Source organism: Herpailurus yagouaroundi, unplaced genomic scaffold, assembly GCF_014898765.1.
Source record: "Herpailurus yagouaroundi ecotype Mexico unplaced genomic scaffold, PumYag 142, whole genome shotgun sequence".
NCBI classification, from domain to species: domain Eukaryota; kingdom Metazoa; phylum Chordata; class Mammalia; order Carnivora; family Felidae; genus Herpailurus; species Herpailurus yagouaroundi.
This window is the reverse complement of record NW_024412397.1, coordinates 51,209,932-51,227,488: the sequence shown is the minus strand read 5'-3', so window position 1 is coordinate 51,227,488 and position 17,557 is coordinate 51,209,932. Positions and strand designations below refer to the sequence as shown.

General features: G+C 36.7%; 2 protein-coding genes across 2 annotated transcripts in view; one reads left to right on the top strand and one right to left on the bottom strand.

Moving 5' to 3' along the window:
- THOC1 (THO complex subunit 1) overlaps window positions 1-12,467 on the top strand; it is a 52,764-nt gene extending 40,297 nt beyond the window's left edge. Inside the window, exons 12-21 of the mRNA XM_040479262.1 lie at window positions 170-270; window positions 1,715-1,781; window positions 1,980-2,030; window positions 2,118-2,188; window positions 3,050-3,145; window positions 3,721-3,786; window positions 7,989-8,072; window positions 10,371-10,518; window positions 11,244-11,319; window positions 12,058-12,467. Of these exons, the coding sequence (XP_040335196.1) occupies window positions 170-270; window positions 1,715-1,781; window positions 1,980-2,030; window positions 2,118-2,188; window positions 3,050-3,145; window positions 3,721-3,786; window positions 7,989-8,072; window positions 10,371-10,518; window positions 11,244-11,319; window positions 12,058-12,353 (1,056 nt within the window). The 3' untranslated portion in view covers window positions 12,354-12,467. The remainder of the gene's footprint in view (window positions 1-169; window positions 271-1,714; window positions 1,782-1,979; window positions 2,031-2,117; window positions 2,189-3,049; window positions 3,146-3,720; window positions 3,787-7,988; window positions 8,073-10,370; window positions 10,519-11,243; window positions 11,320-12,057) is intronic.
- Window positions 12,468-15,304: 2,837 nt separating this feature from the next.
- The window catches only part of USP14 (ubiquitin specific peptidase 14), a 48,342-nt gene continuing 46,089 nt past the window's right edge, over window positions 15,305-17,557 (bottom strand). The window contains exons 14-16 of the mRNA XM_040479264.1: window positions 16,598-16,658; window positions 16,103-16,210; window positions 15,305-15,456 (exon numbers count right to left, since the gene is read on the bottom strand). Coding sequence (XP_040335198.1) covers window positions 15,305-15,456; window positions 16,103-16,210; window positions 16,598-16,658 — 321 coding nt within the window. The remainder of the gene's footprint in view (window positions 15,457-16,102; window positions 16,211-16,597; window positions 16,659-17,557) is intronic.

Here is a 17,557-nt window from a genome sequence, read left to right as displayed (position 1 = left end):
CCTTTGCTCCTCTGTCCTAGGGCTTGTGCAGTAATGCCTCATATTCAGTGAGCCCTCAGTAAATATTTTTTTAATTAAAATCTTTCATTTCTGTAGTAGAATAACCTGTACCTTTAGGCAAAACTTGAATTTAATGTGTTTTGTGTTGTGTGTTTTGTTTTTCTACTAGTTGATGGATTTACAACTGAGTGACAGTAACTTTCGCCGACACATCCTGTTGCAATACCTCATTTTATTCCAGTATCTCAAGGGGCAAGTCAAATTCAAAAGGTAAGTTAATGTGAGTAGTAAATGATTTCTAAATAGTCCTTTCTAAAAGAGGACTTACTGATGTATTTTTCCTATGTGTCTGACTCATTTAATTTATAAGGGTCACATCCCTGAAACCTTCCTTTTGCGGCAACACTAGATAATCAGACGCTTTTGTTAGAGATACAAGATGTTAGGATATTTGTTTTAGAGAAAGGTATTGACTGGATCTACTATCAGTGTAAGTCTCTCCTGATGAGCGCCAGGGCTTCCTAGGGGTCCCCCAGTTGTGTGGGTGCAGGTCTCTCTGTTCCAGACATCTACTGTTCCCCTTTCACCTCACTCAGACCTTCTCCAAGCCTGATTTGCAGAGTAAATCCATAATACTTCTCTCACAAGATGTGGAGCTGTCTTAAGCCTTTAGAACTCAAAAGAATAAAGTAAATCTTTGAAGCACAGAGGAGTTCCAGTTTCTTTGGAGTTTCAGAAAACCTGATCAGTTCCTCTACTTCCTGAGTACCTCCACCTGCAGCACAGACCACTTCCTCTTTTCCTATCCATAACTCAAGTAGAGTTCATCATTACTCACTGGCACTTCCAAGCTGCAAAGCAGTGTTGTATTTATTAGTTGTGTGAAGACTGTGTCTTCACTACCTGCTGGCTTTGAATCCCGCTTTCATCAATCACTATGTGCAGTTCAGCCCTTTCAGGCTTTTGATTTTAATATAACAAATAGCAAGTACTCAAAAACGTTATTTTTTTTATCCTGCTATTGTTGAATTTTAATATAGTTTGGTGGAAAGATCAAGGACTTTGGAGCCAGACGTAGGTTTGAATTCAAGCTTTGTTGTCTTGGGCAAATCACTGAGCCTTTATGGCCTCTGTTGAATACACACAGATCCTCATTCTAGAATTAAATGAATAATGTGTGTAAAGTGCTCAGATCCTGGCACAGTAGTCTTACCACTATTTACGGGCTGGCAGTAAAGCACCTAGTGCATAGTGAGAGCCTAATTAATGGCACCCATTAACACTTTGGGTCTGCCTTCACCCTTCTCTAGGGGTGGGTTTTTTTTTTTTATTCATTGTGTTTTGATTGCCTTTTAAAGAAACGTAGCATGCTTTATCTGGATGTGCACCATGTAGAAGAATATGTTAATATTGTCTCAGAGGTTTTCATTCCACATTAAATTTATTTTAGGAAACCTTCATTGCTCTGTTCATAGTTAATCAGATTGAGTGTTCTCCTTTATACACCTTCATGTCTTCAATTCTGATCATCTTAAGTGAAGTGCAAGAATTTTCTCTTATAATCCTATTCATATCTTGGTAACTTCTGACACTGTTTACAGTCTGGTTAACTTATCTGTTATAGGCCTTGGGTTTTTACAAGATAGTATATAAGCCTTAAAATTGAATACACATTGCTGTAACTTAAGTGTGCTTTTATTGCTTTGTTTCCTAGTTCAAACTATGTTTTAACTGATGAGCAATCACTGTGGATTGAAGATACTACAAAATCAGTTTATCAAGTAAGTTCAACATGCAACAAACCCATGATTGAACAAAATGGAAATTTAGAATTTTCTTTGTTTCAGCCCCAAATAGGAAAATAAGGATAAAGTTAAGCTCAGGTACAAGATCACAAACACTTCTTGGTTCCCTGCCTACAAACCACACCTATGATGCAGAAAGTTGTTGAAAGCTTAGTATATTCTTTCTAATCACAGCTACTATCTGAAAACCCCCCCGATGGAGAAAGATTTTCAAAGATGGTAGAGGTATGTGTTTTATATTTACATAGTCTTCGTAGCACCAAATAGAATTTCAAAGGTCTTCGTTATATAAATATAATTTCTTTTTCCCAGCATATATTAAACACTGAAGAAAACTGGAACTCGTGGAAAAATGAAGGCTGCCCAAGTTTTGTGAAAGAAAGGTAAATATATACGCATCTCAAGCAATATGAGAAAGGTATTTCAAAATATCATTTGACATTATTTCACATTATGGATATATGTATATGTGTATTACATATTAAAAAGTGTAAGTAGAACTGTATAAGAATACAACCATTTTGGGGCATCTGAGTAGTTCAGTCACTTAAGGGTCCGACTTTGGTTCAGGTCATAATCTCACGGCTCATGAATTTGGGCCCCACATCAGGCTCTGTGCTAACAGCTCAGGGCCTGGAGCCTGCTTTGGATTCTGTGTCTCCCTCTCGCTCTTTCCCTCCCCTGCTCATGCTCTCTCTCTCTCTCTCTCTCTCTCTCTCTCAAATACATATTTATTGAAATAAATAAATGAATTAACAAGAATATAATCATTTTGATTTATTTCTTTTTTTAATTTATTTTTATTTTGAGGGAGAGAGTCAGAGTGTGAGCAGGCAGGGGAGGGGCAGGGAGGGAGAGAGAGAATCCCAGCTGTGTCAGCACAGAGCTCAACATGAACCCAGAAACCATGAGATCATGACCCGAGCTGAAATCTAGAATCAGATGCTTAACCAACTGAGCCTTGCAGTTACCCCTGATTTACTTCTAGTTGAATTTTTCACCTTAGATTTCTTGTCATTAAGTTCCCAGAACAAATTATTATTATTATTATTTAAATGCTATATATATCCACTCCTTGCAATTTGTTCCCTGGTGTGGGATTTTTGTCTTCTAATGATTGTTTTATAATAATATGAAGCTTTGATGTTTTTATGGGAAGAAAACAAGAACTGAATTTTCTTTTACATTAAATACTTTTATGTGTGCTATCCATTTGTAAGTCCAGTGTGTTTTGTTCACCACAGAACATCAGACACCAAGCCAACAAGAGTAGCTCGCAAGAGAACGGCACCAGAGGACTTCCTAGGGAAAGGACCCAACAAAAAGATTCTAATGGGAAAGTAGGTTAACCTTAATACCATCTCCTATGTGGGATGGTATTAGTTTTTTTATATTTTGAAGATGTTACTGTAAGCACTCTCCAGTTTTTGTGTTTTTCAAGTTTTTTGCGTTTGGCGCATACATAGATGACTAAAGCAGACCACACACTGTCAATGTCGATGGCCCATTACATGGACTCATGCAGATAGATAAGCTTCCATTTTGTTTCTTGCTCCCAAAATCCATGGCTCTAGGCTGTGCCATTTTTTTCCATGTCATAGACAATACAGTCGCTGTTAGAATGATCCAGCTCATTTCCAGCTGCTATAAGGTACCACAGTCCTTCAGTTTCTGTTACTTTCCAGTTAATTATTCATTGCTTTATACTCTACTTGAATATTTTTAGAAAAAACAAACGATTGTAATCATTAAATATATGCTTATATAGAAAATTTGCTAAATAGCAAAATTTAACGAAGAAATTAAAACTCATTCTGTCACCACCTAAAAATTCACTGTTTAAGTATTTTTTACAATTTTAAGGCATATGAGGATGATGTCCATAAAAAAATGTATTTATGTGTCTGTTTTGTAGTGAGGAGTTAACAAGGCTTTGGAATCTCTGTCCTGATAACATGGAAGCTTGCAAATCAGAGACAAGGCAAGTTTAAAATGTTTCACATGAAGTATTGCTTTTCTCACATGTCAAGTGAATGAAATGAATTTATTGTGTTGACTTTGGCACAGCAGAGTATGGTTTCCCATCATGAAACACCTAGAAGCACTGGCAGAATAATTTTAGAAATCACAAGGCAATACAAATTCATAAAAGAAGAGGGAACTGAAAACCGAAGTATGAGCTAATATGGTTGCTTCTAGCTGAGAAATTTGCAAATGATTTCCACTTTGGGGAGCCAGGGAACTTGGGTTGTAAGAGCTACAGAATGACAGAAGGTAAGGCCTTAGGCCTGCACACATTTGCAATGGAGTTTCCCTTGAGTAAATTTCAGGCCTTTGAAGCACTGCACTGAACGTAAAAGAACAGATTAAGGAAGAAGGATTTGCTCACTGGCACAGGAACAAGCTTGTCCATTTCTACCTGGGGTGTGGGTGAAAAGGAAAAAATACTCCCCGAGAAATTATAACAAGTCTACTGTCATGCAGTCCTACAATTTAAATTTATCCTACCTGCAGTTCAAAGGAACCCCGAAGTTAAGGGTGAATTAAAATGTCTCAGTCTGATGATAAAAATCTTTCTGGAGGTCACACTTTCAACCTAAGCCATACAAGGATCCTCCAGATAAAGTCTGATAAGATAACCATCCACACTTAAAACATTCGAGAAAACAACCTACCATGAGAAAGAATCAGCAGATAGAACAACAGAACTTAGACAACCACTTCAGGTAATAAAACCATCAGGTAAATACAGCTTAAAATAAGTATATTTAAGATAGCTAAAGACATAAAAGAAGGAACTAAAAATTTTAAAAAGGAACATGACACTCTGAAAAAGGACCAAGCAAATTTGAAAAAACAAATAATCTAGCAATAGACACAGGTGGAAATAAGAATTAATGATTAAGAAATCACCCAGAACAGTAAAAGGGATCAAGAGTTAGAAAATACGAAAGAGTAAAAATCAACCACAGAATGAGGAAATAGAGAATGAGAAAGAGACCATAATCAAGATAATGACTGAGGATTTTTCAGAACTGAGAATAGGCATAAATTCTTAGGTTCAAGTACAAGTCTTAAGTAGGATAAACAAAATAAATCCATATTTCTACATATTGTAAAATCACCCAAGAGAAAAACCAGACTACCTGCAAAAAAACAAAATTAGACTGACAGCTGACTTTAAGAACAAAATAAACCAGAATGAGTGTTAAGAGAAGGTGTCAACCCAGAATTCTGTAACAAGTTACAGTAGATCAATCAGGAAGGAGTGATTGAGAAGTAAAGTTACTTTCAGATTAAAACAATATATTATCAACAGTCCTTACTAAAAAAGCTGTCAAGGAAATGGAACCCAGAAACACTGAGTAAATTACAAGAAGGATTGCTATTCAAAGACATTGGTAAACATGAATAAATCTCATCAAGAATTCACTGTATAAAACAGTAGTAATTACTATTTGGGGATTATTTTAAAAGGTAGAACTAACATTTGATAAAAGTAACAGGGAGTGATCAGAAGAATTAAAGAATGTTACAGATGAAGGTAGAGATAGTAACTAGACTTCCAGTAAAACATGCTTGTTAAGTATGTAAAACAAATAGAATGTGTAACTTTGAAATGACGATACAAGGAAATATAGAAGATTCAAGCAATCGAATAAAAATAGGCAAGGAGGAAAAGCCACATAAGAAACACGTAATGGAAAGCATAAAATTATACAGTTAAAAGAAATTCACATATAACAATAAATGGAAATGGACTTCCTAGTTCAAAGATATTAGTATATATTTTTTATTATTTTGAGAGAGAGAGAAACAGCAAGTTGGCGGGGGGGGCGGTTGGTAGGGCAGAGAAAGAGGGAGAGAGAGAATCCCAAGCAGGTGGAACCAGAACTGCGAGATCATGACCTAAGCCAAAGTTAGATGCTTAACCAAAAGAGCCATCCAGGCACCCCTAGAAGTTAGTATTCTATTTTAAAAGTCCATCTATATGTTGTTTATAAGAAACACCTTAAACATAAGGATATGGAAGGGTTGAAACTAAAAAAAAAATATATGTATGATGTATGACAAATGACAATTAGTTATATGGATATCAGATAGAGTTTTAAAGGCAGAAAGCATTATTAAAAATAACGACAATCACTGCATAAAGGTAAAAAATGCATCAGAAATACATAGATCTTCTAAACCTTGTTTCTAAAGAAATAAGTCTAAATAAGGATTAACCTGGGGCGCCTGGGTGGCGCAGTCGGTTAAGCGTCCGACTTCAGCCAGGTCACGATCTCGCGGTCCATGAGTTCGAGCCCCGTGTCGGGCTCTGGGCTGATGGCTCAGAGCCTGGAGCCTGTTTCCGATTCTGTGTCTCCCTCTCTCTCTGCCCCTCCCCCGTTCATGCTCTGTCTCTCTCTGTCCCAAAAATAAATAAACGTTGAAAAAAAAAATTTTTTTTAATAAATAAATAAATAAATAAATAAATAAGGATTAACCAGCTCACAATCTTGACACTTCATTTTGACACTTCTACAAAATGTTTTACTAGAATTTTGATACTAAATACTTTAAGTGTTTAATAAGAAGGGTAAGAAAAACTTTCGATTTAACAAGACAGTCAGCAAGCTTAGTCTTACAGAAAACACAAATGCATTTAAATTATATGTGAATAACAAAATGTATTTTAAAAGCTTTCACATACTTTTTAATAACTCCAGAATCAAAGAAGAAATCATAACGTAAATTAGAAAACACAGAATTAAATGGTAAAAAGTATTATAGATTTAAACTTTGGAGAAATAGAAAATAGAAATTTACGACCTTAATTGTTTATAGTTTTTTAGAAATCTGAAATTTAACTCAGAGTTAACTGAAAATTAAGAATCCAGCAATGGGGGTGCCTGGGTGGCTCAGTCAGTTAAGTGTCCGACTTTGGCTTAGGTCATGATCTCAATTTGCTGTCTCTGTCTCAGAAATAAACAAACATTAAAAAAAAATTTTTTTTTTAAGATGTGTTCTAATCAGACCCTTGAATCTTATTTGCTTGACTATCAAAATCTTCTAAAAACAAAATCAGTGAGGCACCTGGGTGGCTCATTCAGTTGAGCATCTGATTTCAGCTCAAGTCATGATCTCACAAGTTGGTGAGTTCAAGACCCACATTGGGCTCTGTGCTGACACCTCAGAGCCTGGAGGTTCTGTCTCTCTCTCTCTCTCTCTCTCTCTCTCTCTCTCTCTCAAAAATAAACATTAGAACAAAATTTTTAAATCAAAAAAACAAATTCAAGAAAGATGCCATTAAAAACCAACCATGCTATCATGGTAACTATCTAAAATAAGCTCAAAGTTAAACTCTTCAAATTTTAGTATGGTATGGTTATTAGTGTGGGTTTTATTAATTCTGGTTTAAGGAAAAAACATCCTTGGATATGGACATTTGGATGTGAAATTTTCCTCCTTGCTGGGGAAATTCAAATGTTATTAAACCCCAGGCTCCCCCTGTGACTAGTAACATTACAGTGTAGAGTCCAGTGACTGTGTTAGATGGAATACAGTATATGGTAACATTGCAATACCACACTGCCGCTCTTTATTATCCTCTTTGAGAAGTTTAGTTTCTTTTTTTTAAGTTTATCTTGAGAGTGTACACATGTGCGTGAGCAGGGGAGGAGCAGAGAGAATCGCAAGCAGGCTCTGTGCTCACGGAGCTCATTCCCATGAACTGCGGTGCTCATTCCCATGAACTGCAAGATCACGACTTGAGCTGAACTCGAGAGGCAGACACTTAAACGACTGAGCCACTCAGGTGCCCAGAGTCCTTTACCTCCTTAAAAATATGAGTTCCTAGGGTGCCTATATGGCCCAGTTGGTTAAGTGTCCAACTTCGGCTCAGGTCACGATCTCATGGTTTGTGGGTTTGCACCCAGCGTTGGGCTCTGTGCTGACAGCTCGGAGCCTGAGCCTGCTTCAGGTTCCATGTCTCCCTCTCTCCCTACCCCTCCCTCTCTCATGCTCTCTCTCTCTCCTTCAAAAATAAATATTAAAAAAAAATTTTTTTTAATCTGAGTTCCTAAGTAATATAACTAACACAAGTGTGGGTAATATCAGAATCTTTCATTGCCATCATTTTATGATTATTTATTATTAAGAACACACATGATCCTCACTAGGTATTTTTATAACACCTAGGGAATACATGCCCACTTTGGAGGAATTCTTTGAAGAAGCCATTGAACAGGCAGACCCTGAAAACATGGTTGAAAATGAATACAAGTAAGTAATGTTCCTCATGAGCTAACTTTCCACAGTATTTTTTTAGGAATTGTAAGTACACCAGAACACTAATTAAGAGACATGGCTGGTAGGGCAGTACTTTTCCTCATAGGGGAGTTTATGTGCCAAGTTCACATTAGCACACATCCTGATTTCAATGACCATGCCCACTAACAAGCAAGACACAGAATCATACCTGTTTCAGAAAATAAGCACAATCCCTTTGGACCCCCCCACCTCCCTTCAACCATCCTCTTTTCTTTGTTCCCCTTCAAATCAGAGTCTCCCACAAGGCGTAGATAACCGTTGCTTCATTTCCTCACCTCCCATTCCCTTGTCAGCTCACTGCTGCTGGGCTGTCTCCCTGTCCCTCCACTGAAATCACTCGTTGAGGTCACGGTGTCTTGTTTTGACCTCCCAGCAGCATTCACCACTGGTCTCTCCCTCCCTAGATAGTGTGTTCTTCTCTGGACATCCAGCAAACTCCACTCCTGCCTGTTTTCCTTCCTGCCTCGCTGCATCTCACCTGGCTCCCCATCCTCTACCTAACTTACAAATTTTGGAGTAACTTCAGGACTCAGTCATGGCTCCATCATGTAAATCTAGGCAATACCACACAGCACTATGGTTTCAAATCGGCACTTTGGTGTCATGATTTAAGGGCAAGGACCCTCGTGTCAGACTGTCTGGGTTCCAATCCCAAGACAGTGTCTCCTACTGGCTAGGCTGCTACAGCTACTATAGCACCCTTCTGCCTGTGTCCTCATTGTTAAATAGTAATAATACCCACTCTACGGGGTTATTCTGATGATTAAATAAAATGGTTCACTTTGAACCACACAGGTCATGTATTTAGCACACAGTAAATAGAGTGCTGTGGCTGACGTGACCTTATGACTAGTTAACGAGTTAGTTACTGTAATCTCTTAACTAGTGATGCTCCAGTCAGTTCTCCAGAAGAATTGTGATCTTTAAACTCCTGCTTAAAATTTTCCCATGACTGCATATTAAAATTAAGATGAAATCCAAATTCCTTACCTGGATCTAAAAGACTTCCCCTTCCTCCCCCTCCAACCACATCTCCTCCTCATTTTCTGTTCTAACCATACCAACCAGGGTTCTGTTTTCACCTCAAAGGTTTTTCTATCTCCGGGCCTTTGCACTTGCTATTATGTTTGCTTGAAACTTCTCCCCCAGGTATTCCCATGGCTTGTGGTCTTATTTCCTATCTCTTCTCAGATTACTGCCTCAGGGCAGTTTTCCCTGGCCCAGAAGCTCCACCCCCCCATCAGAAATTCTCACTTTTCTTGGTTTTCTCATCCTTACCACTGTCTGAGATTCTTACACCTTGTGTTTATCAATAATAATGATGCATTCACATTTACTGTGTGTCAGGTACTCCCTAGGCACTTAACATATATACCTCTAAAGTAGAAACTGCTCTTCTCTCCGTTTTACAGTTAAAGAAAGTGAGGCGAAGCGTGTATTGAATACATTGAATAATGTATTGAAGTTCTTATCTAGTAAATGACAGAGCCAGGAAAATCACTCTGGCCTCAGGGCCCTGCCCTTAACTGCAGCACTAGTGTCTTGAGGGCTCCGTGACCCTGAGTGCCGAGTTCAAGTATTTGTTGAATGAATGAATGTGATAGTTTTCCAAGAACCTTAAGAACCTGAATGGTATGTATGGATTTCTGGAGAATAAAGTTTGTATTTATGACTGGCAGGATTTTGAAAATGTGTAAAAGATTCAAATTGTTTAAATGGGAATGTGTCCGAGAAGTAGACTGGTTCCCTGTTCAGGCAGAGCCCTGTAGCATGGCATTAACTTAGCAAGACCATGGTATCGGAGTAGCTTTGCAAGTACACCAGCACATGTTAAAAGTAGAGGCTCATTTGTAAGAGCCTCACCTGTAGGTGGCATTGACAGTATGGACATCAATTTACTGAACATAGTAAACCTTATTGTGAATTTTTTTTCCTAAATAGGTAGATGATTACTGTCCGGCACATAGAACATCTAGTTATTACTATACAAATTGACCTAATCTTAAGTAAAATGTGTATAAACTTTTCAAATGTGTTTGCTGCATATGAACCTGTCTCATCGGATTCTGCTGGTTTCTAGTATTATAAATGAACTGCATACTGAGAAGGTCCTTAGGAATAAGATCCAAATGAAAAGAATGGTGCCTTCAGCTATTTAGAGTATAGAATTTCACATGGTAAGTTATATTAATTAGAAGGCATATAGAAATAAAAAAACATAAATTATAAGATGGACATCTCTTTTCATAGGGCTGTGAACAATTCAAATTATGGTTGGAGAGCCCTGAGACTACTAGCACGGAGAAGCCCTCACTTCTTCCAGCCAACCAACCAGCAGTTTAAAAGTTTGCCAGAATATCTTGAAAACATGGTAATAAAGCTAGCAAAGGAATTACCAGTAAGTAATACAGATGAATTTTTTCATATTCTTTAGGTGATGTTATCTAAAATGATTATCACGATTTGAGCAAAGAAGCTGAATATACAGCTTATCATGTGGAAAAAAATAATGATCTACAAACAAACCCCCATTTTTAGAATAAGGAAAAATATGAGTATATATTTATAGGAAGAACATAAATTGATAAAGTATCCTAAATTACATGCTGTATAAAAAATTTATTAAAGTCCATAATACTTTGCTTAAACTATCATTCCACCTGTAAACTCAGACATGAAATTTTTCCTGTTTGCCAATATACTTTTATCAAACAGGATCTGAGGGTAGCAGTAGGCATCTTGGCCTATCTTTCTACTCTGTTCTCTTTTCTAATACAAGTTTCTCGTATTACTACAACTCAAAAATTTTTAAGAACATGGTTGCTCCCCTGGTTTTCCCCAGCCCACTGTTACTGTGCTAAGATATTTGCAAATCATTATACTTTTTATTGGCTTCCTTCTTCCCAGGTTGGGGGCAGGGGGAGTCTTTCTCATTCTCAGATCTTACCGTCCACTCCAAGTTAACACCATCCCATTTGTGAGCCTCACCTGCCATTTAATATGCTCAAGGATAAAGTTCTGGGTCCTCTATTTGGAAACTCCACCATTCCTGTCTAACCTGAAAGTATCCCCAGGTATTTTACAAGTCAGCATTCTTTGAAACATTCTTCTTCCTCATTTTAGCCTCCTTCTGAAGAAATAAAAACAGGTGAGGATGAAGATGAGGAAGATAATGATGCTTTACTGAAGGAAAATGAAAGTAAGAATTGAATTTTCTTGGCTATTTTACAAAATTGGAAAAGATTGGGGTTCTTTGTTGAGAGGTACGTTATTTGATCTACTTCTCAACTTCTACCACTTATCTCAGCTGTTTCTTATAGTGAGGAATTTTAAACATTGTTTGACAACTTGTAATTCAAATATTACATTTTATGCAATAAAAATGTGGAAGTGACGGGAAGGAAGGTACTTACATTTGAAGGCGACCCATACTTGTTAATTTTGACAGGGATTGGGGTGGTTAGAAGGGAGCACCTGGTTTCAGGGGAGGCCTTCATAATTACACTAGAGGCAACAGCTTTAGCTTTAAAAGAAGTATTGAGGGGTGCCTGGGTGGCTCAGTGGCTTCAGCATCTGACTCTTGAATTAGGCTCAGGTCATGACCCTAGGGTCGTGCGATCGAGCCCTGTGTCAGGCTCCACGTTGAGCATGGAGCCTGCTTGAGATGCTCTCTGCCCCTCTCCCCTGCTTGTGCTTTTTCTGTCCTTCACTCTCTAAAATTTAAAAAAATAAAAGAAATACTGATTTCCTAGTGATCATGACTGTAAGAACAATATTCAACCCACAGAAAATATAGAAAGGAATTTTTACTTTTAAAACAAAGCTTATGAAAGGTGATTAATATTTCAGTGGCCCCGTAACTTCCCAGTTCTGTTGTACTTTGAATTGTACATGTCCTCATACTTTGTACATAATTTACATTTTGTGTGTTTTCTAGGCCCTGATGTCCGGCGAGACAAACCTGTGACAGGGGAACAAATAGAAGTATTTGCCAACAAGCTGGGCGAACAGTGGAAGATCCTGGCTCCCTACTTGGAAATGAAAGACTCGGAAATTAGACAGATTGAGTGTGACAGCGAAGATATGAAGATGAGAGCTAAGCAGCTACTAGTCGCCTGGCAAGATCAAGAGGGAGTACATGCAACGCCCGAGAATCTGATGAATGCACTGAACAAGTCCGGATTAAGTGACCTTGCAGAAAGTCTAACTAATGACAATGAGACAAATAGTTAGCTTCTTTTTCCTTCATTTTTTTTTTTTTATTAAAACTGTGATAAGATTTTGTTACCAAGCAGCATTTGATAAGAGGTCCAATGGTTTTGGTAAACAATAAACATTTTTATAACAGTTGTTGTACAGTTGGCTGGTGCTCCAAGAACAAAAGAACACATTGGCTCTTGATGACTGACCTCAGGGTTTCAGAAGGGAGTAGGTTGGGAAATGGCCAAAATAAAGTGACCTCAAGGTCAAGTATCTTTGTTAAATATTTATAATGAAGTCAGTAAGCAATATTTAGGGAGCATGGTGTTTCCTAAGATATATGCCAGATTAGATTCCTGCATGCCATTAGTAGTTACAAAATTTAATGTGCTGTTCTGAAAATCCCAGAATGACTTTGTGAAACCATATGACTGCTCTATTCTCATTCATTTGTGCTTTAAAGCAGAGGATCAGCAAACAATGGTCCATTTTCCACCTGTTTTTACAAGTAAAATTCCATCAGCACAGATGCCGATTCCTTTAAGTATGACCTACGGCTCCTTTCATGCTACAACACAGTTAAGTAGCCACAACAAAGATTATGGCCTGCAAAACCTAAAATAATTTACCATCCACCCTACCCATTACAGAAAATGTTTACCTTATTTCTTTTAAAGTTGGAGGTTGGCAAAGTCTAAAACCTAGTCTTTTTAGCTTTACAAAAATTATTTAACCTCTTTAAGTCCTTAAAATAGAGATTTATACTTCAGGGACTATTGTGAAGTTTGAGATGCATTATGTGAATGCAATCTATAAACAGCAAAGCACTATGTAGTAATGGCTGGAGTTACTACTATCTATTAGTTACTAGCAACCAGAAAGATAGTTACTACCATCTATTTCCCACGTAAGTATTAGGTCATCACTGTTCATTTGTTTTGACTACTAAGTGCTTATTACACCATAAATGTTCTTGCTTGGGCTTAACGTCCCTAGCTAGTCCCGACAGTGATACAGCACAGCTGTACTATCAAAAGGGCCTCAGTGCTCATGGCACAGCATACAAGGCACACTCAAGAATCAAGACATTTTCTGGTCTACTCTCCCTTCTCAAAAACCTTATATGCAAGGCTGAATTCTAAAATAGCCTTATTTAAAACACTGATATAAGTCCCAATTTCTTATACTTAAAAAAATCTTTGGAATAATGCTTATTTGGATCAAGTAAGATGAAATCAATTTTATAACAATTAAGGAATTACAATTTAAAAATTCTAACTCCATACAAGACCTACTTTGTTCTAAACCTACCTCACCTGTTCCAGTAGCTACAGCATCCTGCAAATCAGAAATGTGAATTCTAATTGCTAAATTTATGTCCTCAAAATTGTTCAAGACAGAATAAAAACTGCAGTCACAAGCCTCATGGCAATATCTAGGAATCCTTACCATTCTTATGGTATATGGTCTCCTCCTCCCCATTCTAGTCTGTACCCTCTTCCAAGGCAAAGGGAATAATGACTGCCAATAGTTACCATTTAGCTGAAGAAGCTATTTACAAGTAAGTTTCCCTGAAACACTTATTTTATCCCGTCTCTGATTTTATCATATTGTTCAAAGTTTAGAGGAAAATGGCCATTATTCTCTAGGAAACTAGTAGTTATCGGTGCTGTGCTCTGCAGAGCATTAAAACAGCCTAAGATCGGACATTTCATGATAATCCCCCAAACTTCATTTTACATACCTAACTCAAAATCAGAGACAAATTAGCTAATTTTCTATCTTTGTCTAGCAATCAATCAAGGCTCTTAAAGATGAGGAACTACTTAGAATGTGTTAAAACGTAAGAAACCTACCATACTGAAACACCACATATTCTTGGTACTTTTACCATCACTTTAAAAGTCACTATTAAATTCTGAGACAGACATGGAGATTTTGGGAACACATGAAAGTAAAAACAATTGGGCCAAGGAAAAAAGCAATAAACGTCCTTGCAGTCAGCATCCAAAGAACTCCATTACTTTTACAACTTCATATTTCTTTTAAACAATATAATGTGAGGAGGCAAAAAAAAGGTAACATTTTTTAAATGGATGCTTAACAGCAGAATAAGACTAACCATCTGCAGAAACTGTATAGTATTACATATTACCTAAACTCAACCCAAGCTTCAACACTCAGTAGACAAAAGACTTGAGGTCAGAAGCTGTTAGTCCCTCCTTTTTTTTTTTTTTTTATTAAATATCCTCATTTTCTAAAAATAAGCAACCAGAGCTTGTCAACTTTTTTTTTTTAAAGGTTGATGACTACAAAACCATTGCAAAGTTAAATATACAAACCATAGTACAGAGAGACACAGTAATAAATGTATAATCAAATGTACTATTACTGATCACAATTTATTTTAAAGTCATGAAAAGCCAGCAACAGTCAGGCTGGACAAATACTTGATTGTACCCATGTTTCCATGGGATGTGGGCAGCAGCACTGAGTAACACAATGAGAAAAACACTTACTTCCTTTCTACCTTCCTGGTAAAATTTTTGTTAGATAAGGCAAAGGATGGGCAGCTATGAATCACTGGTGGTTTGAACCATGCAAGAACAATAACAAAGAGTAATAGGTGTGCAATAAACATCTGACTGCTGAATCCTGGGCTGAAAAAGGGAGAAAAAATTTATCACAGAAGGTAATGGTTGAAAGGCATTTTCAGATGAGAATTTTTAAAAATTAATGCAAGAAATAAGCTTTTAAAAAATATCTTCCTGCAACCTTTATACAGGGGAGCACAGTCCAAAGGCCATTTTCTTTATTCTGTAATTTTTTTTAGGTTGATCCACAGAGTGGTCTGCTTCCACCCTCTTTTGTTCCACACGAGGGGATACACATAAAACCACCTAAATAGCTTCTGCTAAAGCTCTGGATTATTGAAATGATCAACAAATAACATTTATTTCACACCTAAACATAAATAGCTAAAATTACTGTTCACTTTCCTCTTCCATTATTTCAACTCTGCGAGGCCCATACAGTAATACATATGCTATATGCCAGTCTCCACCACCAGAAAGCCGCAAGATATCCTCTGGTGTCACGATGCTGACCTTATCATCATCAAACTTAATCCACTCATCTGAGGAACAAGAGAAGAAAATGAAATTAATATCCTAGAGGACTTTCTCAGTTTCATTTCAAAAAAAAGTACTGAGTAATTTTAGGCTAAGTAGTATTCCATCTATCATACTAACAGTTTTCCAAGTGTAGTCCAGGGACTACTCTGGTTCATTTTCAGCGATACCATAAAAGTCACAATTATTGTCGTAACACTATTAAAGCATTAGTTGCCGTTTTGCCCTCATTCTCTCAAGTGTGCTTTGGAATTTTCCAGAAGTCACAGAAGATGTGTGATAAAGCAACAGACAAAATGCAGAAACAGTTAAGAGGATCCAGCTGTCTCCTATCAAGCCAGACAAAACAGACCTACAAAATCCAATCAGTACTATTTCTCTTGCTATGTTTTGTTTTGGAAAATAGTTATTTTTAGGTTATTTGTGTGATATGTTTTTTTATTTTATTACTATCAGTTTTCACTGAATTAATTTCTCAGTAAATATTAGGAGAATCCTTAAAAGCAAAAGCTCTTTGTGGACCTCAAAAATTAAGAATGTAAAAGGGTTCTAAAACCAAAAAGTTTAAAAACCACTGGGTTACAAAATTTGTACTAAACTGTTAACATAATTAACAACTGGGAAAACAAAAAAAACAACAACAATCCTTACCTTGTTTCCTTTTTACCCATGATACATAATGGCCTGAAGAGCTAGACCTTCCCTGATGTGTTAACACTGCTTGCAAATCATAGTATCCACAATTATTGGAGCCAATATCTAAAAAAACATAAATCCAACATTAGACAATGAATAGGTGCTTTCTCAAGCCAGGTAAGCAAGCAAGAAGTCTGATGGTTAGTCTAGAGAAGTACTACTCTATTATTAGAATTCAGTAAGACACTACTGTTCAAAATTAAGGATTTATGAAAGACATTTTATGAAGTATGGTAGTATTCACAGAACTAATGCCAAAAGACTGATTTTTACTGTGTCTAAGGCACATCATATTTTAAGAAATCTGACTTTTTTTAAAGCATGCTATCTGAAAAAATTCCTAAGTGCCAATACAATAATTTTACCTTCAACACACACACACACACACACACACACACACACACACACAAACACAGTAGTAACTCAACTGAAGTTATTTTTTCCACTTACCATCAGCAAAAGAAAAAGGTTCATATTTAACTTCTTTCTGGGGACTACTCTTTTTGTCGCTCTGAGGAGAAAAAAATTTAACTTTAAATCATGATATTGGAAATAAAATTTATATTCTCCAGTAAGTATTCATTTCCACAAATATTTACTGACTACAATACAAAACAAAGACAAAATGTAGTCTACCTTACAATTTACTAAAACGATATAACTATAGTTAACATAAAACTGTAAACCCAAAGAATCTACACTCCAACCATACAATCTTGTATGTATAGTAACAGACCCTCTGACCAACTATAAGCCACTAAACCTAGAGCACAGCAGTGAATAGAGCAGTACAGATAAACTGTTCTAGAACACAGAAGGAAAACCCAAGTCTATATTTTAATCAAAATACTATCAAACCACATAGGATAAGAAAAAAAAAACGGTTATATCAATAAAACAGGAAAGTCAAATTGCTGCAACATTAAAGCTACTAAGACATGATCACCTGCTCAAATGAACTGAATCTTAGTTTAAATGAACTAATAAGCTCTTTAATTCAGCAAATATTTACCTAATATCGAAACACAGGATTTACTACTTTAGACAAAGGTTTGTAGTGGGAACTCTCCCTGCCTCAGCCCATTTCAGTGTGTAATACAAAAATTAAATTTATCTAGGCATATGGACACACATTTCTTGAAAACTGTAATGCTAATGAACACAATGCAAGCAGTTTAAAGATAGGTGGAACAACAAGAAGTCAAAGGATCCTACAACAAAAAAGTGGCAATTAGGTCAACCATTCCTTTTAATATAATTAAAATTTAATACTGAGAGTAACCGGGGAGGGAAAAAAAAAAAAAAAAAAAGTGAGATTGGGTGGGAGACGACGTAAATTAGACACAAGAGTTGTAAGAGCAAACAAAAGGGGGAGGGGGGGCAGGACTAATGGATGATAGCATTTTTTTT